The sequence below is a fragment of the Narcine bancroftii genome, chromosome 9 (genome assembly GCF_036971445.1).
Source record: "Narcine bancroftii isolate sNarBan1 chromosome 9, sNarBan1.hap1, whole genome shotgun sequence".
Taxonomy (NCBI): Eukaryota; Metazoa; Chordata; class Chondrichthyes; order Torpediniformes; family Narcinidae; genus Narcine; species Narcine bancroftii.
Genome location: NC_091477.1, coordinates 118,076,682 through 118,099,280, shown reverse-complemented (window position 1 = coordinate 118,099,280; position 22,599 = coordinate 118,076,682). Strand labels below are relative to the sequence as shown.

Here is a 22,599-nt window from a genome sequence, read left to right as displayed (position 1 = left end):
ATGTCAGTGGTTCATTGTCCGATCTGAAATCTAATGGTGGAGGATGAGAAGCTGTTGCTGTGCTGCTTCAGGATCCTGTACCTCCTTCCCAATAGCAGCAGTGTCGAGGGCATGGCCTGGGGGTGGTGAGGGTCTTTGAGAACAGAGGTTGCTTTCTTGAGACACCACCTCTTGTAGATGCCGCTATGTCCATAGATCTCTGTTCTACAACACTCCCCAGGGCCTTGCCATTCACTAGGTAAGGATTTCCCTTGTTTAACTTGTTACAATCTATTACTTTAAATTGTCTGAATGAAATTAACATACAACATAGGACAGTACAGCACAGGAACAAATTGTTCGGCACATGGATCTGTGCTGAACATGATGTTCAAATCAAACTAAAACTGCTGTTTGCATTCTATAGATATCTCCCTATCCCTTTCATATTCATGTTTATCTGGAAGCCTCTTAAATGTTAATATTTTTTATCTCCTTCCACCACTACACTTGCCAATTGTGATGGGCCCAGAGGACCCCAATACAGCAATGGTTACTTAAACAAAAGTTACTTTTAATTTTCTTTAAACATAAAAACAAGATCAAACTTTAACTTATTACTATTAACTTAACAACTTAACGTAACAACCCCCTTCTAATTCTAAGTGCATGCAATGTGTGTATAAGTTCAGAAAAGTTCTTTGATTCACAGTCCAATCTCACTTCTCACTCCTCCAAGTTCACTGGTATCAGGCAATTCTTAGACTGTGCACAGAATTTAATATTTATGAATCTTCACCAGGCTTTAGTGCTTTAAAGGTAAATGGTTACCACTCAGGAAGGTTCTTGTTGGTTTTCAGAGAGAGATTTGTTGCTTGTTGGACACAAATTGATTCCTCCCGATCAGCCACTTCAGTGTCTTGCCGAAGAAACTTACCTCATTAGGGTTTTCCAGGTGATACTCTCTCTCTCTCTCTCTCTCTCTCTCTCTCTCTCTCTCTGCTTGCAAAACCACATGACCTTCTTAGAACAGCAAATTGCATTCAGACAGACTGCAGCACTGGACCCAAACTTCTGAGTCTGTTCATCTGTTGCTTTCAAAACAATAATCCATTACTCCACAACATGTCCAATTAACACCTACTTGTGAAGTCCTTCAGGAAAGCAGTTTCCATTGTCTTTACAAAGCACTGGGAGCCTGGAGCGTCTGGCTTGAGCAGAGCTCTGGCATTTTAAATGAGATCTGTGATGTGAAGTGTTTGTGTTTGTTTGTGACCTACACTATAAAAAAAACCCATAATTTATCTCCCTTAAAACTTATCTATATACAAAATATAACATAATCCATCACACCACCCATTCAGGGCCCCGACAGTACTCTCTGTAAAACACTTGCTCTGCACGTCTTTCTTACACTTCCATCCTCTCCACCTTAAACGTAGGTCCTCTAGTATTTGTCGTTTTCACTCTGGACAAAAGATTTTGACTGTCCACCTGATCAATATCTCTCATGATTTTATAAACCTCCATTAGGTCAACCCTCTTCCCCTGTGCTCCAGAGAAACATCCCATGTTTGTCTTATCAGCCCCCCAGTAAACCAGTAACATTGTGATAAACCTCCTGCACCCTTTCCAAAGCCCCCACACCCTTCCTCTAATGGGATGACCAGAACTGCACATAATATTCCAAGTGCAGCCTAACCAAAGTTTTATATCAATGCAATAACCTCCTTATTCTTATGCTCAGCCCCATTGTCTTCTTTACCATCCTGTATTACTTACATGGCCACTTTCAAAGTGCTTTAGACCTGGACATCCAAATCCCTGAGCATATCAATGCTTTTAAGAGCCCTGCCTTTAACTGTATACATTCTATTTATATTTGTTCTCCCGAAGTTGTCCAGATTAAACTCCATTTCCCATTTCACTGCCTGTAACTGTAGCTGATCCATATCCTGTTATATTCTCTGATAGTCCTCTACACCAGACATTCTGAACCTTATTTTTGGCTATGGCCCCCTTAGGACTTTGCTCAAAGTTTATGGGCCTTGTGAAACAATCAACATTTGGCTTCTTCCGAATTTTTCTTCTACCGAAGACATTAAAAAAAACATTTAAAATATGTTACGTGATGTGAAAAGAAAGCAAGGTTTCTATTTAAATGTGCTGTGGCCCCGGGAATGAGGGTGTGGGGAGTGGGAGGGCATAGGTCTCATGTCGAGAATAGCTGCTTTACAGTTCTACCCAACTTTGTATCATCTGCAAGCTTCCTGACCCATCTGCCTACTGTTTCATGTGATTATGTATATCACAATCCCAATGGTTGATGGAATTAAGAGAGGCAAATTGTCCATTATTCTGCCATTTAATAATGCTTGTGGCAATTCCAACAACAATCCAGCATCTTAATGTTTGCTATTCCTAATGTCCACTTTATGTCATTGCTTGATTTTCAGTTTTCAAGCACACCTCACTGGGATTTGAACACTGATAACGTAATCCATGATCATGCTTATTTCATACTGTACAATAAACCTCTGCAGGTGTACTCCACAGTATTCTGGATGGTTACATCATTGTCTCATCTGGAAGTGCCAGTGCTCAGGACAAAAACAAAATCTCCAGAGGGTTGTTAATTTGGCCTGTGATATCAGGGGCACCGGTCCTCACTTCATCAAGAACATCTACAAGAGGCGGTGTCTTAAAGAAAGGAGCCTCAAAGACCCCCACCACCCAAGCTGTGCCCTCTTCACTCTGCTACCATAGTGGTTGGAGCACTGGTCTTGTAAACCAGGGGTCGTGAGTTCATTCCTCATTTCAGTGAGGGGCACTGGACAAAGTGACGACTCTCACTCTCTCTTCCTTACGGTAGACAAAATTAAAGAATTTCATGTATGTTACATTCTTTTTAAACTATTTTTATTGAGTTTAACATAATAATAATAATATATTAATAATGCAAGGCAAAATAATAACATAACATAAAATGACCAATATGACATATTTTAAATTCCATCCTTTATTATAAATGTGATTATCTATTAAAATGATTAAATAAATCAATTAAATATTATTATAACAAATTGCTTTATATACCCTAATAAAATCTGATAAAAAGAGATATTACCCTGGATAATCATAATTAAACCCCATAAATCCACTTATCTAAAAGAAAAAAAAAATCCTAAACCTTTAATCAAGGTTACAAGAGAAATACAAAGGTGGATCAAGTCACGGCCTCCAGAAGACGGACGGATCAGCCCTACAGCCACCATTGCATCTAAAACATCCAATTATGACAGTATTCTATAAACTGTAACTTTTTATCTTTAATATATACAGTACATCTCCGATCAACTGAAATGGTTGGGACCGAGCCCATTTCAGATAAATGTTTTTATTCGGATAACCGGTCACTTTTTAAAAACAGCCCAGTAGCAACAGAAAATCACTTGTAACAGCGTTGAACAACAACAAACAACAAGGGAAGTCTTTTGAAGCATTAAAATAATGTTTAACTCTAACCAAAAAAAAAAATGCTGGCCACCGTCGATCCCTGACACATCCTCACTGAGGCCTCACTCATGCCAGGAGCCCAAAGGTCCCGCTCCTGCCCGGGAGCATGAGGTGCCTGCTGCTGCCAGGAGCCCAAGGCCCACTGCTACCGGCACCGGTAGCCCATCGTCCTCAATCAGTTCGACTCAGGGGAGTTCGAAGAATCCAATTTTGGATCATCGGCGTGGTACTGTACCTAATTTTCTCTAAGATTAAATATGATGTTATATCCTGTAGCCAACTGTGCATGAGTCAGTGAGAGTTCATCTTTCCATTTCATTAACACTGCTCGTCTGGCTATCAACGTGCTCAAGGCTAAAAATCTCTCTTGAGATTTCAATGAAAGTTCAACCGGTTTATGAGAAAAACCCAAATAGGGGCAGTTAAAAGGGCAAGGATCTAATTTAATCTTAAAAATTATTGACAAAGAGTGAAAAATATTCATCCTAATTTAAGACACTCCCAAAACATATGAATCAGCGAGGCTTCAAAAAATTTCCCGAGCCTTTTCCGAAATCCTTTTTTAATTCATTAGATTTGGACATTTCTTCATATATATGGCAGGGAAAACAACCACATATGAGCAAAGCCAATCTTCAGAAAACTATTAGGATTGGGGGAATGTCACTTCCAATTTCTCGATTTTACTACTGGGCGATTAATATACACAGATTGCTTTTATTATTAAAGTTTGATAAATTAGCAAGTCACCTTTCTTGAGCAGACTTACTGAACCTTTTTAAGAAATCTCCTATTTTAAGTTCCATTTTTCATTTTATAAATTGACACATAACCTGGTCATGAGAATAAGATTGAGAATGTGGGCTAAATTTAGCAAATGTTTTGGTTATAATAATTTTGCCTCTGGCTAGTTCTACTATAGGTAACCATATTTTCCCAGTATGAGATGAAGGCTTTAAGAAATAGTACAGATTTAGTATTGAAAATGTTAAAGATTTATTTATTCAAAATCACTTCTTTTGAATGTCTCTCTAATAGATATATTTTAGATATTTGCATGTTAGGAATTGAATGTTTTTCCTCGAATTGCAGACTTAAATGTTCTTGATACATTTTTTGACATACAATTTGTTCACAGTGGATTGATATCACGGATTTATATTGATCTCTTGGATTTAAGATTAGCCCCAATGGCTAAGTTTGAAAATGACTGGGAACATGATCTTAGTAGAACTTTTTCAGGTGAGGATTGGTATCCACTCTTAGTTTGACCAATGAATCTTCATTTTGTGCAAGGCACTGTTTATTACAATTTAAGGTCGGGGTCATCAATGCAGCAGACGATGTTTGTACTAATACGCCATCATGTTGAAATAACGAGACCACACCTGAAGTTGTCAGCCAACAAAGAGAAGAGAGTTTATTACAGTGTTATCAGGCTTAATATAGACACACAACATGTGACATGGCATCATGACATCTGAAGTGCTAACGACCTCATGACGTGGCTTTGTTGAGTAGGACAGGGCTTCTCAGTAGACCTATGGGTGCTGCTGAGTCACTATGCCTCGTGGCTGTAGTGGCTAGTTGTCAGTAGATAGGAGGCTGTTGTGTCCAGCTGTCACAAGACGGGATCTGAGCTGTTAGCATTGGTTCTGCCCTCTTCCTCCAAGTGTACCACTACAATGCACAAAATACATATTTCTAAACTTAAATGATCCGCTTTCTATGTGGATTTTGATCCATTTTATGTATTCTACATTCTACACGCATTACGTGACAAATAATAGAACTTTTACCTTTCTTTCTTCTTTGGCTTGGCTTCGCGGACGAAGATTTATGGAGGGGGTAAAAAGTCCACGTCAGCTGCAGGCTCGTTTGTGGCTGACCAGTCCGATGCGGGACAGGCAGACACGATTGCAGCGGTTGCAAGGGAAAATTGGTTGGTTGGGGTTGGGTGTTGGGTTTTTCCTCCTTTGCCTTTTGTCAGTGAGGTGGGCTCTGCGGTCTTCTTCAAAGGAGGCTGCTGCCCGCCAAACTGTGAGGCGCCAAGATGCACGGTTTGAGGCGTTATCAGCCCACTGGCGGTGGTCAATGTGGCAGGCACCAAGAGATTTCTTTAGGCAGTCCTTGTACCTTTTCTTTGGTGCACCTCTGTCACGGTGGCCAGTGGAGAGCTCGCCATATAATACGATCTTGGGAAGGCGATGGTCCTCCATTCTGGAGACGTGACCCATCCAGCGCAGCTGGATCTTCAGCAGCGTGGACGCAATGCTGTCGACCTCTGCCATCTCGAGTACCTCGACGTTAGGGGTGTGAGCGCTCCAATGGATGTTGAGGATGGAGCGGAGACAACGCTGGTGGAAGCGTTCTAGGAGCCGTAGGTGGTGCCGGTAGAGGACCCATGATTCAGAGCCGAACAGGAGTGTGGGTATGACAACGGCTCTGTATACGCTTATCTTTGTGAGGTTTTTCAGTTGGTTGTTTTTCCAGACTCTTTTGTGTAGTCTTCCAAAGGCGCTATTTGCCTTGGCGAGTCTGTTGTCTATCTCATTGTCGATCCTTGCATCTGATGAAATGGTGCAGCCGAGATAGGTAAACTGGTTGACCGTTTTGAGTTTTGTGTGCCCGATGGAGATGTGGGGGGGCTGGTAGTCATGGTGGGGAGCTGGCTGATGGAGGACCTTTACCATCGGGATAAAGATACAGGAGCCTGAAGACGAGCACTCAGTGGCACAAGGACAGCTTCTTCCCTTTCGCCATCACATCTGTGAATGAACAATGAACCTGCCTTCCTTTGACATTTTCTTGCACTATTTTTATTTGTTTTTGTAAGGGGTTGGCACCGTGACGCTGCCGCAATACAATGACTTTTGTGACATGTTCATGATTGCAAATTCTGCTTCTGCTTCTGAGATCAGATCTTTCGAGATGGGACCACTTCCAGCAATGAGAGTGTCATTCATTGTGTTCTACTTCCACCGAGAATTCAAGGATTGGATTAAAACAAGAAAAAGAGAAAAGCAGAATTCAATTTGGTTGCAGGAAAGAAGCACGATTAATAGAAACCAACTTTTCTTTCTTTGGTTACCACAGGGTTACAGAGTGAAGCCCTTGTGAAATGTTGTTTACTGCCTGGAATTCATCATCTTTAACATTTTGTACTATAATAACATCTAGGGATTTAATAGAAACCCATAATTACACATCCTCTGCCCTTTCACTTCTAAATAGAAAGCTATTTAACAAACAGACTAAAAATTCATATTGATCAGGTTGACTTTAAAACTTTGAAATGTGTGTGAGAGTGCTTGTATTTAAAGCTTTTATAAAAATACTTTTTTTAGTATAATTTATTTTTAACACTTCCATGAATGATTTTGAATATGTGGATTTTGTGTGTGTGTGTGTGTGTGTGTGTGTGTATGTGTGTGTATGTATTTGTGTGTATGTGTGTGTGTGTGTGTATGTATTTGTGTGTGTGTGTGTATGTATTTGTGTGTATGTGTGTGTGTGTGTATGTATTTGTGTGTATGTGTGTGTGTGTATGTGTGTGTATGTATTTGTGTGTATGTGTGTATGTATGTGTTTGTGTGAGAGAGAGAGAGTGTGTGTGTGTGTGTGTGTGTATGTATTTGTGTGTATGTGTGTGTGTGTATGTGTGTGTATGTATTTGTGTGTGTGTGTGTGTGTGTGTGTGTGTGTGTGTGTGTGGGTGTGTGTATAATTGTGTGTCTGTGTAGTGTGTGTTTGGGGGGTGTGTGCGCCACATGTCAGATGGTGTTCCCTAGGAACGGTTGCTGTGTGAGTAGTGTGTAGGCGGGGTCTGCGCAGTTGACCACATTGTTTCTACTCAGATAAATAGCAGCAGAGAAATGCTCAGAGGTGGAAGTGAAGCTGGAATTAATTTCGAGCTGAACACCCAACTGCCAACAAATCTCTTCACGGAGGCCATCTGAAATGTGAGTGTCCACTTTTGCTGAATGTAACCTGATACTAATGACCCCGTTTGTTGGAAGTGGGGAGGATAGATCGAGGTTATTGGTAACTTTAACCCCTTTTACACAGAGCTTGAAAGCTGGATTTTATCTGACCTGTGAGGCTGAAACATTGGGGGCATTTAAGAGACTCTTAGACAGACTCATGGATGAAAGGAAAATAGAGGGTTATGGGGTAGGGAAGATTTAGAACTTTTTTTAATATGAATATATGGATCGGCACAACAACGGGGGCCGAAGGGCCTGTACTGAGCTGTATTGTTCTGTGTTCTGTGTTCTAAGGTGAATTGAGGGATCCAGACTTGCCACCTTCGATCCACCTAGGTAGGTAGTTTTTGTGGTGGAGTATATTTGACTCATGGAGCCGGAATTTTTTCAGTTCTGTGTGGACACGCATGCAAAGAAAGGTCATGTCCGTGGGGATGCTGTGGCTTTGCAGTATACAAGGGCCTTTTGTTTGAATGATGGCTGGAAACAACCTCTGCTTGGGATGATTGAACTTTACAGCACTGAATGGACCCCTTTGGCCCAGCACACCTGCGCTATCTTTTCCAGCATGCTCTTGAATTAATCCAACTTAAACTGCTCTTTATTTACAGCCCTGTAATCAGCAAAAGGCTGTCAACATTTTGGGTCTGAGCCGTTCGTCATTCACGATGAAGGACTCAGGCCTGAAACGCAGACTACCTTTTGCTTCCTATGGGTGCTGCAAGACCTGCTGATTTTCTCCATCACGTTTGTACACTGCACTCGACCCCAGCGTCAGCAGATGGTCTTACTTAGAGCTCGGAAATCACTTCATTTTCAGGTTTTTTATTCATCTAATTCAATTTGAAAGTTGCTTGTGAATCTGCTTCCATCACCCTTTCATAGAAGATGGGAAACAAGTATATAAATTTATGATGGGTCGGCTTTATCCACTGAGGGTAGGTGAGATACAAACCAGAGGACATGGGCTAAGGGTGAAAGGGGAAAAGTTCAGGGGGAACATAAGGGGGAACTTCTCACAGAGAGTGGTGGGAGTGTGGAACGAGCTGCCAGCTGAAGAGGTGAATGCGGACTCAATTTTAACATTGAGGAAAATTCTGTACAGGTACACAGATGGGAGGGATATTGAGGACTATGGAGCAGGACAGTGGAACTAAACAGAATAATCGTTTGACACAGACTAGAAGGCCGAAACTGCTTGTTTCTGTGCTGTTATGTTCTATGGCTCTATAATTTAAAATGTATTTTTAAAAATCTCCAATCTTATTCCGTGCCAATTAATCAGAGCTTGTCAACTCTAATAATGGCAACCACTGGGCACTTCAGTTTCTTGAGGTCTCTCAGGCAAGCTCATTTTCTATTGTTGTTTACCTGTTTGAATGACTTGGAGATCTGCATTTTAATAGATTTTGTCCCACTGGAAGGTGACTTAAATTGTAAAATGAGTAATTCATGACACAAGTGCTCAGATTTTTGGGGCAATTCATTTTCAATGGATTAATTGCTCTAGTAAAATTAAATTGAATATTTTTGGTCACATAAAGCCAAATTCAGTGAAATGATCAAGGCATGTTGACCTCTACAAAGAGAAGTTGGAGGGGCCTTGATCATGAAAGGTTCCCAACGTAAACCATTGATTGACCATTTCTCCCCACGGATGCTACCTGACCCGTCAAGTCCCTCCAGCTTCTCTTTGCTTATTCGATATTCCAGCAGCTGTAGTCTTTCTCTAATTTAATCTTTACATATTATGTCAGGTAGAAAGAGGCAAAGAGATCACCAGACAAGCAGTAGTATGTTGTTTAATATCAGTCCAAATCCGACACAGAAACTTCTAGCATTTGATCAGATGGTTGTGATGACTTCAAATTTTACATTGAGAAAGTTGGAAGATGGCCAATGTGTCAAAATCTACAGTAAAGAAAACACAATCAGGTTGTGTGTGTGTGTGTGTGTGTGTGTGTGTGTGTGTGTGTGTGTGTGTGTGTGTGTGTGTGTGTGTGTGTGTGTGTGTGTGTGTGTGTGTGTGTGTGTGTGTGTGTGTGTGTGTGTGCATGCATGCATGCGAGTGTGTGTGTGTGTCTGTGTTTATGTGCGTGTGTCCATGCATGGGGGGCATTTTGTGTTTGCATGTGTATGTGTGCGTGCATGCATCGGAGTGTGTGTGTGTGCCTGTGTTCGTGTGCGTGTGTGCGTGCGTGGGGGGTGTTTTGTGTTTGCGTGTGTATGAGTGCGTGCATGCATCAGAGTGTATGTGTGTGTGCGGGCATGCATGCAAGTGTGTGCATGTGTGTGCGTGTGTGTGCGTCCATGGTTGTGAGAGCAAGTTTGAACAGCAGAGCCCAATCTCCAGCTGATGTTCCTCCTTGCCACTGGAATAAGACTCGCTCCGGCAACAACATTAGTACAATCACCGCACCACCATGTAAGTTTCATGTTCAGGCATCTCCCCTGCTTAAATGCCAGGAATTAAATGATCCCATCGTCTGATGTGTCGTTTCAAGGATAGAAGAGGCACTAAGAAAATAGTTATAACGAGAGATGGGGAGGATGAATGAGGTCAGACTAGAGGTTCTTGGTTACATGACACAAGCATCTGGCTTGAAAGCGTTTGACTCAGGTTTGCAGGAATGTCTGAATGAAATAGAGAGTTTCACAATCTAAATGTCCTGGTAAAAAATAATGATCTCAGGAAACAGGGTGATCAACACCAGATAGTTGGATTCTCCCCTTACATTAAAACCTTGTGTATGAACTGTGTGGAGCAGAGTCTTCCCTCTGAGTCTAAGCGTGTAGTTTAATTAATTCACAGGATGTGCATGGTGTCAGGAAGGCCAATATATTCAGCCCATGATTTGAATAACTTTACTGAGCCATTTCAGAGACTGGCCAAAGTAAGGTGCATGTTCTTGATGAATGCTTAACCGCTAACAAAGTGTGTGGATTAATACACAAAGTTCAAACAAGATGAGCTTAATTTATTCAAATGTCTTCCCATGCACACACTAATATACAAATGATCTGTGTGTGGACGACTGCAAATATTTTCATAAGCTATACAACTTCCTATTTTTTTAATAAAATACATAGACTAATTTGACCACACAATTTAACTGGGTCGCCGGCATGGACTTAACAAGTCTTCATGCGCTTGTCTTCTTGTGAGGGTCGGAGCCTGAATTCACTGTCATGAACATGTTGCAAAATTTGTTGTGCAATATTGCTCGAAATTAGATTTTAAAATAAGAAAATCAATCAGTGGAAAAGAAGACAAAAAGTGTCTGAGGTCCGTTGTCCATTCAGAAATCTGATGGCGGAGGGGAAGGAGCTCTTTCTGTACCGTTGGGTGTTCGCCTTCAGGCTCCTGTACCTCCTTCCAGATGATACCAGAGTGAAGAGGGCATGGCCTGGCTGGTGGGGGTCTTTGAGGTTAGAGGGTGATTTCTTTAGATACCGCCTCTTGTAGACGTCCTCGATGAAGTGAAGACTGGTGCCCGTGATATCGCAAACCAAATTAACAACTCTCTGAAGTCTTTTCCTGTCCCGTGCATTGACACCTATGTACCAGGCAGTGATGCAACCAGACAGAATACTCTCCACGGTACACCCGCAGAATTTTTTGTCTTTGCAGAACTTGCTTTCCACTGTCCACAGAGTATAAATTTAGTTTATGTCCTCTTTATGGCTTTGTCTATGGTAGAAATACCTCAGCGAGATGAGCGTTGCATTGTCTTATTTTGATGTCATAATAAGGCAGCAGGGCACATGTCTCGGCACCCTGGATGCCACCATCTTACTGAGAGCTGACTTCACCCAATCCTTTCTGTGATCTAGAAAGTCCAACAAAGCTCTCTGGTTGATATCTCAACAGAATGGTCTTCCCAGCAGGAACTGGTGAAACCTTGGAACTCCAACAACGATCATCGCACCTTGTTCTTTAATCTCAGCACCAGTTCCTCTCTTTATGGTCAGTGAGTCTGACATGTATGTTATATACCTGTGGAAAAGTCCAATTTTCTGGGCCATTTTTTAATGTTAAATTAACGTGGTCGACTATCACGGATACTACTTTTGAGGGGTTGAAATTCACACTAGAATCCAAAATACGTTATCAATAGCAGAAGTCCAAATGATCTCAGCACTGACCTCAGTAATAGGGTAGTCTAATGTTAATGAATTTCTTTTATTGTAATAGAGAAACCTGGGTTCACTTAAAACAACTATAATTATTAACTAGAGCAGAAGTCACTCAGGACCGTGTAAAGGCATCCATCTAAAATCTAGCCAAGATGCAACAAACTAGTCTTCGACTTCCTCTAACAAACGGCAAGATCTCTCGCACTATAGTCTCTACCTCCCTCGGGTGGTTGGGAGGATCTCTTGCACTCTATCACTGCTGCTGTATTCCTACCCATGACCGTTTACATCTGCAAACGGCAAGCAGATGAAATGTTGCATGAAGGCTGTCGTAATTTTCCGGTAGTATTAAGTACCCATTCATGGATAGAGTAACTTTAGTGAAGTAAATTCATTTGGATAAGCCTATCATAAGAATCAGTGGTGTGGTATACTTTCTTAATGATACAAATTACACTGTCGGTAATTATTGTGTTTGGTCGATATCCATCCATCCATCCATCCATCCATGGCCCATCCCTTCACAAGCAAAGATGAACACGGTGCCTTGTAGCTTTTCAGCTGTTGGTCGATAATGAACTTAAGAAATCAAGAACAGTTTAGCTCAGGGAGGTTTCACGGAGAAGACTTGATGGGCCAAATGGCCTGCTTCTGTTCCTTTTTCTTGTTATCTTGTGATCTTGTAATCTGTAACCTGATGTCTGTATGAATTGTTCATCAAAACACAGAACCATACAGAAAAAAAATAATTTCCTCATTGTAAAATTTATGTACAAGTTCTTGTGTTAAACTCCAAACCAGCAACAATACAAAAGTGTTAAATTTTAACTCTATATTTATTACTATTAACAATATAATGTCTTACTCAAATTAAACCCACCATAACCCTCTATAGTAAATATATAGATATATGTATCTGTGTGTATGTAAATAATAACCCAATACACCAAAGAGGAAAAATCCCCAAAACCCCAGGTCGGTCCAATCAAGTACGTCAGTCCAAAAACACAGTTCACAGAATTCAATTTCAAAGTTCAATGTCCAAGTTCAGTTATTTAACTAATAACAAGAGGACGTTGAAGTGAATGTTGGAGAGAGAGATATCGGATGTTGCGTTGCAGTAAACTTACGAATCCATTGCAGGTTTCTTCAGATGGAATTCCCTTGGTTCTTGAAAGTGTTTAACCACTTCACTTATGAGGCATGTGTATTTCACACAGTTCTCCACAATTTCCTTCACAAGAAGACTTAAAGTGACCTTTTTGTCATGCTTGAAATCAGTGAGCCAGAACCGTTCTCAACACAAAGCTCGTGGTGTCTCTGCGTATCCCTCTGGCTTCTCTACCAAACTCGCTCTCTGCTTCAGCAGCAGGATTCTCTCCTCCCTCTAGAAAGTTCTACCAATTAATACATTCCTCTCCCTCTTGTCTGCACAGCTCTACCTTGGCAAGCCCGCACTTTGTTACACAGTTCTCAGTAGAAATCCATCCTTTAAAATGACAGTCCACAGTCCAAAGGGTCAGTCCATGGTCCATAACACTTGCAACTATTGATCTGATACCTGTGAAGAACTAGTGTTGACTTCTATATGAGATATGGGGAACATTTCAGATTTCTTTTGGCCAAAAATAGGTGGTCGACTTTTACATGAAATCAACTTTTACATGTGTACACAAGGCTGGTATCCATTCCGTGGCTAATAATTGCCCGTACTCCAGAGCTTGAGTCATACAAGCAAGGACAAGCCTTCAAAGAGCAACTGGCAACCAGTCTCCGCTTGAGGCTTTTGATTTTTTTTCACCGATCAAAATCATTTGTTAATCTTCTCCCCACTGCTGAAGCTTGTCTTTCTTTAATAATTAATGAAACGGAGACCATCACAGAGACGGGTAGCATTGGATCATCCCTTGAAATAACCAGAGCATGGAAACATTTTATTTGCTCAATCTCCTCACCTCTGATCTGATCTCCACCTCAATTGTCCAAAGGTTTCCTTCATGCCTGCTTGTTGCAATCATTCTGATTGCACAAAACAATGCTGAACTTCCTGCACCATCTCTAATTGCCTGGGATATATTTGGTGATGGTTTTACCGATTATAAAACATTGTTGTATTTAGTGGAACCTCTGTGAGTGAGAATTGTGAAAATACATTAGCTTCCTTCAGAAAAAACCTAGTTACTGGACAATCAGTGGATCAAGCAGGCATCTGTGGGGAAATCTTGGTCAAAGTCAGACCTTGATGGAAGGCTCTAGCCCGAAATGTCGGTTATGTGCTTTATCTCTGATAATATAAAGGAGACTGGTTGCCCTGCTGAGCTCCCCCAGCTTGGTGTGTTTTTACTTCAACGCAGTGTTTGCAGGTTTTTTGTCTTTTACTTCTGAGCGGGAAAGGTGTTTAAGGTCATGGCCCTTTACCAAGACTGAATCAGAGGAGGAAAATGACTTCAAAGGGCACATAGTCCCTTGAAGAGTAATTGCCGTGAAACAGGAAAAATGGAGGCACAGAGACTGCAGCTGCTGGAATGGAGAGAAAATTGTGCCTTCGGTCTACTTCACCTTCGTTCATCTGGGTACCGCGTGAGATTATACTCCAGCAGCTGCAGTCTCTGTGCCTCCATTTGATGAATGTGCCTGCGATGTACTGGGATGTGTCCACTATCTTTTGTAGGGTTTTCTGCTCTGAGGTTTTGGTGCCCCCCCCCCCCCCATACCAGGCCGTGATGCAGCCGGTTGGCACACTTTCCACTGCACATCTGTAGAATTTTGCCAGGGTTTCCGATGACATACTGAACCTCTGCAAATACCTGAGGAAGTAGAGACGTTGATGTGCTTTCTTCATGGTGACATTAGTGTGTTGGGCCCTGGAGAGTTCCTCTGAGCTAATGCCTCCCAGATATTTATATTTGCTCACTCTCCCCACCTCTGATCTGGTCTCCACCTCCATCGTATCTGGTTCTGCATGCAGTGGCGATGTGCTCTTGTATCCACTCTTGAAGTACCTTGCTAGTGCACACTGAGTGTGGAACAAAAGTTTCCCTTTGCTGAGCGGACGAAGAATTGCTGGAGGAACTCAGCAGGTCAGGTCATGGGTAGAAATGGTTGCAGTGATGATAAAGGCTCCCATCTCGAAACATCGGCCATTCCGAACCATGTATGACCTGCTGAGTTCCTCCAGCAATTCTTCGTCTGCTCAGCAAAGGGGTCACTTTTGTTTTCACGTCACAGCTATCCCTGGAAATTACGGAACTCGCAGAATTCAGTCAAGCCATCCCCTACATGTAATTGGGCCTTACAGAGTCTAAAACTCTTCTGGACATCAGTGAGTAAGACCTTTGAAATGGTCTTGTCTTGAATCATGTTGTGTTCACCATCTTGCAGGTCAAGGGTTCAGAGTCACATGCGGAATCCAACAGTTTAAAAGGGGTGCTGCATTGCCACAGGTGGCAAATTTGACTGAATCATTCTGTATGCTATGGTCTTTTATAATATTATTGTACCATTAAAAACTGGGGAATTTCTCCACTGGCCAGAAGGAGAGCCACCTCTCAACCAGAAGGTGTGAGACAAGGTGCATTATAAGAGATTAAACTGCAAGGCTCGTGATATTAGAACTGTAGGGATATGTAATTACACCACTAGGTCACCAGGGGTCACCCCGGTGACCTTGTCTATAAAGCCGTCCAGAGCTACAGTCCAGCCTTCCAGGTTCGTCTCGCAGAGAGACAAGACGTCTTAGTGTACATATTAGTTTATTAAAGCTGTCTTATACTCACACTGCTGGTGTGGTTATTGTCAGTACAAGAACATTGTCTAAATGGCAGAGCAGCTGTAATGGCACTGCTTCCTTGGTGCAAACTCACGGGGAGCAGGGACAGGAGACACAGCGTTCCCCTGCAGGGTCCAAATGCCCAGTCTGACTGCCCGTCGACTCTGTACAGGCTTTAAACACCCTGTTAAAGGATACAATGATGGTTTTATTTAAAATCCTACGACCGAAATGGCGGCGCCTATGATCAGCAACAACGACGTGGAGTTGCAGAATCCAGGGAAGCAGAAGATCGGTATAGGGCACCAGAAAACAGGGAGACCATCCTCCACTCCCCCTTCCCTCCACCCACCTCCCGTTCGAAAAGCAGAAGCAGAGGAGACAACCCACGGGATGCAGACCAGTGAGGGGCTCTGCGTCCAAATAACACACAGGCTACGGGGTGCTTGCGACTCAAGGTGAGGAACCCACACAGGGTGCGGGCTGCCGGAAAATGGCTCAAAACTGGCTGATGAGGTACTAGATATCGGAACTGAGTTGCCAGAGGGCACTGAAGGGTTTCTAATCATGTTTGAAGTTCAGATCTGGACCTCGGGCTGCTGATGGTTTGGACTGGAATCTGTACAGCTACTGAGGCTGCAGGAATGCTGGTGGTGAACCCACGGACACTCGATGAGTCTAGGCGGACTCTCTTTTGGTTCTCTTTGTTTGACTCTTTCTGCTGATGGTGAATCTGTCTGCCTTGCAGCAGACCAAAGACAATTTTGTGTAATATTAAACAGTTTTTTTATTTCATGACAGTAAATCAAAATAAAGCAACTCAGACATAAGTTTATCAAACAAGTTGATCCCCTGCTACCTTCAGATTAGATCTTTTCTACAGGACAAATTAGGTCCAACCATGGCCCCGCCAGAATGCATGGACAAGGAAGTTCATCTTGCTCCAAGCAGAAAGACCCAAATCAGGACTCTCTCAGAAAGAGAGAAGCTGAGCTTGAAATATTTGGTCGTGTAACAAACATTTTTAGACAATATGTCAAATGGATGAGTCTGTAAAATTGCGTTCCCATGTAAATGGAGTAAAAATGAGAAGGTGAAGAGAAGTGGGGAGTCAAGAGTTTAGAATGGTGTGTTCTGGTGAAGAAGTGTAGATATTCAGAGAATGACATGGCCAATGTTCTTTGGGGATGGGAGGGATAGGCCAGAAATATTAGCTTTATCAATGATATTAGCATTCCGTGGAGGTTTGTTTCCCTGTTTTGGAACATTTTGAAATGAAGATGGTAAGTTAAATTTAGATTTAAACAGGGAGAATGTACAAGCTTCAGCAGACAGCACTGGTGTAATAGCTCTGTTCTAACTGCAATGTTAACCATCCCACTCAATATTACTTTTGGACGCTCTCACCTAGTTTTTCTATCTGAAATTGCAGAGAGATTTGCAAGAAGAGTGATGAGCTAATGACTGGGCAATCTGGTTGGCAGTGCCAATTGAAGGATAATTGCTGCCCTATTGGTCTCTTTCAATGTTACCGAAATAGATATCAGATCCAGATTTGTTGTCAGAGTACACGAGATTCTTTTTTTTCCAGCAGGCGAGACGGAAATGATCACTTATTAGTAGTGCAAAATAAACCTGTACACAAGGTAACCATGAAAATAAATAATAAATATGTAAACAGACTAACTATGCAATACAGACAGAGAAAAAAACCCAACAAAGTGCAAAAGAGTCTTTCAATGAGTCCCTGATTGAGTTTGTTGTTGAGGAGTCTGATGGTGGAGGGGGAGCAGCTGTTCCTGAACCTGGTGGTGAGGGTCTTGTGGCCCCTCTTTGCTGCTGGTAGCAGTGAGAACAGAGCATGTGCTTGGTGGTGTGGATCCTTGATGATCGCCGCTGCTCTCCAACATTCCCTGTAGATGTTCTCGATGGTGGGGAGTGTTTTGCCTATGCAGTGCCCACTACCTTTTGGAGGGGTTTACGCTCAGGGGGTATTGGTGTCTCCATACCAGACCATGTTGCAGTTGGCCAGCACAATTTCCATCACGTGTGTAGAAATTTGCCAGGGTTTCGAACATCATGCCAAATCTTCACAAATTCCTGAGGAAGTAGAGGCTTTCTTCACACTGCCATTAGTGTGTTGGGTCCAGCAAAGATCCTCTGAGATAGTGACTCCCAAGAACTTAAATTTGCTCACCTTCTTGGGCAGATGGGGCCTCTATCTAAAGAGTCCTTCCATAAAAGGGACTTGCTGACTGGGTTGTCAGCCACGTTTGGTGCCTCCTTTCTCTGAGGTTGGATTTGAACATGAGACACGGCCACCAGATTGCAACTGGTTGGTGTACGACCACACAACTAATACATCTTTTGCTATTTTCCACAGATTCAGAAGATGCTGACCAATGCCGCTCCTCCTGCAACCTCTGCCAACACATGGCACCTGAACTCAAGTACCTGCCCAAGCGATGACTATAAAAACATATTCTACCCCGTGGTGTACAGCTTTGTGTGTGTCATTGGTCTGACCTCAAACATGGTGGCCCTCTTTGTCTTCTGCCGCATCGCCAAGAGGAAGAATCAGAGCACCGTCTATCTCATGAACCTTGCCATCGCTGACTTCCTCTTTGGCCTCAGTTTACCCTTACGTGTGGTCTATTACCTGAGAAAAGGAGATTGGCCCTTTGGGGATTTTCTCTGTCGGATCTCCAGCTACATTTTTTATGTTAGTATGTACTGCAGCATTTTGTTTCTGACCTGCCTCAGCGTATCCCGATACCTGTCTCTGGTGCACTTCGGAAAACATCAGAAGGGATTCACATTCCGCCGGTGCATAATAGCATGCATCAGTGTGTGGCTATTTGTCCTGGTTGCTGCGGCTCCTTTCCTCTTAACTGGAAGTCAGTTGTTCAACGGCAAAGTCAAGTGTTTCGAGTCTATGAATGCGACGTCTGGCATTCGCATTATGAAAATGAACTACTTTGCCCTCATCGTTGGTTTCCTCCTCCCATTCACTACCATTCTCACCTGTTACTTACTGATGATAAAACATTTAGTGAGATTGAGTCGCAAATCAAAACGGATCAAGAGGGATGTGGCCATGACCATTTTGGTTCTGGGGGTATTTTTAATCTGCTTCCTTCCCTATCATGTGCAGAGGACCGTGCATTTGCACTTTCTGGTCCACCACCGCGACAACTGCCATCTGGAAAACGTCCTCCGCAAATCTGTCGTGGCAACGCTGTGCCTGGCAGTGGCCAATAGCTGCTTTGATCCCCTGCTATACATCTTTGTGGGGCCGGGATTCAAAACTTTTATTAAAATGAAGCTGAAGAAGAAAGAGGTTGATCCCATCTACTCCTCATCCACCAGCATGCTTGCCGTCAGCTTGGCCTTCATACAGCACAGCAGGGAGATGGAGATGTCAACTTATACACCAGCACACCCTTCACACAACAGTAGCACAGAAGTCAAGAAAGAGCATGATGGGGCATGTTGGGGCAAACAGAGAACTTGACTGTTGTTGAATAAAAGAGTTGGTGTTTTATCATCAACTGGCGAGACTGATTGGATTAAATGACAATTACGTCGACAAACCAACTCTGCCTGAACTGTTCAGCAAAAATGTCAAGAGTATGGAGAGTGATAATCTAGGAGGATATGAATGAGCTATCTTTAACTTCTCATCTCACCTGTCACCCAGATGTGGTGCCTAATTGCTCACGGCTTTAAACAAAGACAAGGCAGCTTTGTTCATGAGCTTTGAAGCCTCTGATCTTCAAATGGGATCTTAGAAATATGTTTCATATACCTCACATTCCAGCACTTTGTAGATATTAGAACTGGAACATTGCAGCACAGAACAGGCCCTTCAGCCCACGATAAGGTCAATCTAAACAGTAAAAGCACACCGAAATGCTGGAAGAGCTCAGCGTCCATAGGAGACAAAGAAATATTGCTAATGTTTTGGGACTGAGCCCTTCTTCAAGGAATCAGCCCACCAATCTATGTAGACCTACCAAAAAAAAACTAAACCCTCCCTACCTCATAATGCTCTATTTTTCTTTTTATCCATGTGCCTGCCTAGAGTTTCTTAAAATCCCCCTATTGTACAAGCCTCCACCACCACCCTTGACAATGCATTCCAGGCCCCCAAACTCTTGGTGTTTAAAAAAAAATACCCCTGATGTCTCCCTTGAACTTTTCTCCCTTCACTTTGTACATATGTCCTCTGGTGGTTACTTCTTACTGGGGAAAAAAGTACTGTGTGTCTGTCAGTGTCTTTCTCTCTCTCTCTCTTTCTCTCTCTCTCTCGCTCTCTCTCTCTCTCTCTCTCTCTCTCTCTCTCTCTCTCTCTCCCCCCCCACCCCCCCCCCCCACCACCACCCCTCTTTCCCCTCTGCCTCCTTTCACAGAGCCAAAATCAACTCTTGCCTTCCCTCCTATCATATCCAATTAACACCTTTTGGATGTTGGTCTGGACTCCACCCCCCTCCCAGTCTTCAGTCTTTATTCAGATGCTTTCCAGTTTTTTGCTTCTACCTCAAGGAAGGGCTCAGGCCCGAAACATTGGTGATATATCTTTATCTCCTGTGCACGCTGCAAAACAGGCTCAGTTCCTCCAGGATTTCTGTGTGTTTGTAAGGTAAAGCGGTCTTTGGTAACCGCATGCCAGAGTAAAGGATAGAAGGATTGGGTAGGATTGGAATGTAATGGAAGGAGGAGGTTCATCTGAAGTTCCATCACCAGGCAGCATTCACTTGCATCAAATGATGAAGACCTGGACTATGTGCTTCCTTATATGGCAGTACAGTGGTACAACTGGTAGAGTTGCTGCGGGACAGCTGCAGCGACAGGTTCAAACCAGACCTCTGGTGGTATCCTTATGGAATTTCCATGTCCTGCCTGTGACTTCACAAATTTCCCCTGGCTCTTCCAGTTCTCCCCAGTTCCACTCCCCCACCCCCCCCCCCCAACCGACATACAGGTTGATAATGAATTGCTCACACTAAGAGTGGTCACTTATGAGAGCTAATGGAAATGTGGGGAGAATAGATTCAAGGGAAAATATAGTGGCGGTATGAGCCTGCTGCATGAGTAAATATTGTGGAGCAATCGGTATGAGCAATCAGAAAGGTGCAGGAGTGCTTCACAAATAAGCAGAAACTCAATGGGACAAAATAACTTTCTGTCTATGAGCTTTTTCACCCATTGAGTCCGTGCTCACCAATACGCTACTACATTAATTCAATTTTTTATTCTCCTGACTTCCTCCATGTTCTACTATTCACCTGTTTGTTTGGGAGAATTTACAATGACCAACAAACCTACTCACCTGTTCGCCTTAGGGATGTGGGAGGAAACTCATGTACCTAGAGCAGTAGTTCTCAACCTTTTACTTTCCAGTAACATATCACTTTAAGTATTCCCTATGCCATCGGTGCTCTGTGATTACTAAGTGAGTGGAAGGAAACAGTTTGAAAACCACTGTTTTAATCATACCTCATTGAATTATTAAGTGCACAGTTTCATAACTCCAAAGGAAATAGGCCAATGACAATTTGTCGCAAGTGAAATATTTCAGTAACAATGGGTCTAGAGCAGGGATTCTCAACCTTCCTTTCCCACCCACAGACCACCTTAAGCAATCCCTTACTCATCACAGAACACCGATGGCACAGAGATTACTTAAAGTGGGTTGTGAGTGGAAAGAAAAAGGTTGAGAACCACTGCTCCAGAGGAAACCCACTCAGTCAGGAATGTGCAAACTCCACACAGACAACACCAGAGGTCAGGATTAAACTGTGGCATAGTGAGGCAGCAACTTCTCTTGAAATGTACTCATATTTATGATTGTTCTACCCACAATGTATTCAAAAGTAAAATGAATTGCATTTGAGGTTTTCTCTCCAAATGGATTGCAAATGATGGGTGAAACCTGCTGAGAAACTGTCAGGAGGGTAAGTGGAAATCAGTCCCAAAACAATCTGAGATGGCCTGGGGCTCCAAGGGAGAACCACGTCAGCCCGTGGTGAAATAACCAACCTCCAAGGCAGCTTGGAGGTGGTTCACGTCCTATCAAGATTCAAGATTCCTTTATTGTCATGTAATAGAAAAGGACATGTAATATTACACAAAATTGCCTTCTGCCTGTAGACAAAGAGTAGCCATTAGATCAATGCCTTCCATTTGAAATGCTTTAGATGTTATAAAATTTTATTTTTCCTGTATCAGAGCATTTTACGATGATCTTAATATATTGATAATTTAAGAGAGTTTTACGTATTTTTTAAATTATGATATTAAACTGTGAATTTTTGATTTTCATTCTCCTCTGCTTTAATTCAGAAATGCACCTTATTTTTATATCATAACAAGGGAATAAATTTCCAACTTCTCATGTTGTGGAGCAGGAGAGACTGTAGATGCTGAGGCTGAGTACAATACACACATGGAGAAACCCAGCAGATCACGTAGCATCCATAGGAAGTAAAGGCCCTTGGTTCTTCGTCAGGTGTGACTAACAAAATAGCCCATCTTGGTCTGCTACCGTGCTATATGTCTACATTTTAAATTTAGAATCTATCACACAACAGACAGACAGAGTAATAGCTGCCAAAGGGCCCAGGCCCAAAACATTGGTCTATGGATGCTGGAGGTCCTGCTGAGTTTGTCCAGCACATTAGTTTGTTCCTATTACCTCATATTTCTTTCTAGCATATTGAGAGTTCATTCATCCTGTCGTATCTAGGCCAGGTCCCATGGCATTTCTATCAGTCCTGTTACCTCATTAATTTCCACTCACAATCCCTGCTGGATATTCCTCAACCCCCACACCCTCAGATTAATCCTCTTGCCTCCCTCCCCAACTAGCGGCGATTTAGTCAGTAAACGAACCTGCTGCTCTTGGGAGGATGTTGGAACACCTGGAAGGACAGCAATATGGTTACAGCGAAAAGTACAAACTCCGCACAGACGGCAGCGGAGATCAGGATTGAAAATGATTCGGTAGAACTGGCGTATGTCAGTTCTTCAGGGAAAACTGTCTCTGAATCATTCAACTTACAGAGGCTTAACATAACATAATAATGCAAAGTAAGACTGAGGGAATGTTGGATTGTTGACGATCCCCTAACTCAGATGAGACAACCTGTTGGAATTGTCAATGACTAGCGACATACATTGGCCACCTGACTCCAAAGCCCAATCTTAGTG

At 42.6% G+C, this 22,599-nt stretch overlaps 1 protein-coding gene and 1 long non-coding RNA gene across 4 annotated transcripts; one reads left to right on the top strand and one right to left on the bottom strand.

The window, feature by feature from the left end:
- Positions 1-4,889: 4,889 nt before the first annotated feature.
- LOC138742710 (uncharacterized) lies at positions 4,890-5,379 on the bottom strand. The gene is made up of 2 exons (XR_011344368.1): positions 5,295-5,379; positions 4,890-5,175 (listed from the first exon to the last, which is right to left on the bottom strand). It is a non-coding gene; the product is annotated as an uncharacterized lncRNA (long non-coding RNA).
- Positions 5,380-7,349: 1,970 nt separating this feature from the next.
- Positions 7,350-21,711, top strand: LOC138742709 (cysteinyl leukotriene receptor 1-like). Of its 3 annotated transcripts, XM_069897466.1 has the most exons (3): positions 7,360-7,457; positions 7,776-7,817; positions 17,771-21,711. In XM_069897466.1, exon 3 carries the CDS (start codon positions 17,780-17,782, stop codon positions 18,899-18,901), a length of 1,122 nt encoding a protein of 373 aa, XP_069753567.1. In that variant the 5' UTR covers positions 7,360-7,457; positions 7,776-7,817; positions 17,771-17,779; the 3' UTR covers positions 18,902-21,711. The 3 variants fall into 3 exon arrangements, with proteins under 3 accessions (XP_069753566.1, XP_069753567.1, XP_069753564.1); XM_069897465.1 differs by lacking the exon at positions 7,776-7,817 and having other exon boundaries at positions 7,350-7,457; XM_069897463.1 differs by lacking the exons at positions 7,360-7,457; positions 7,776-7,817 and adding an exon at positions 11,273-11,448.
- The last annotated feature ends 888 nt before the right edge of the window (positions 21,712-22,599 follow it).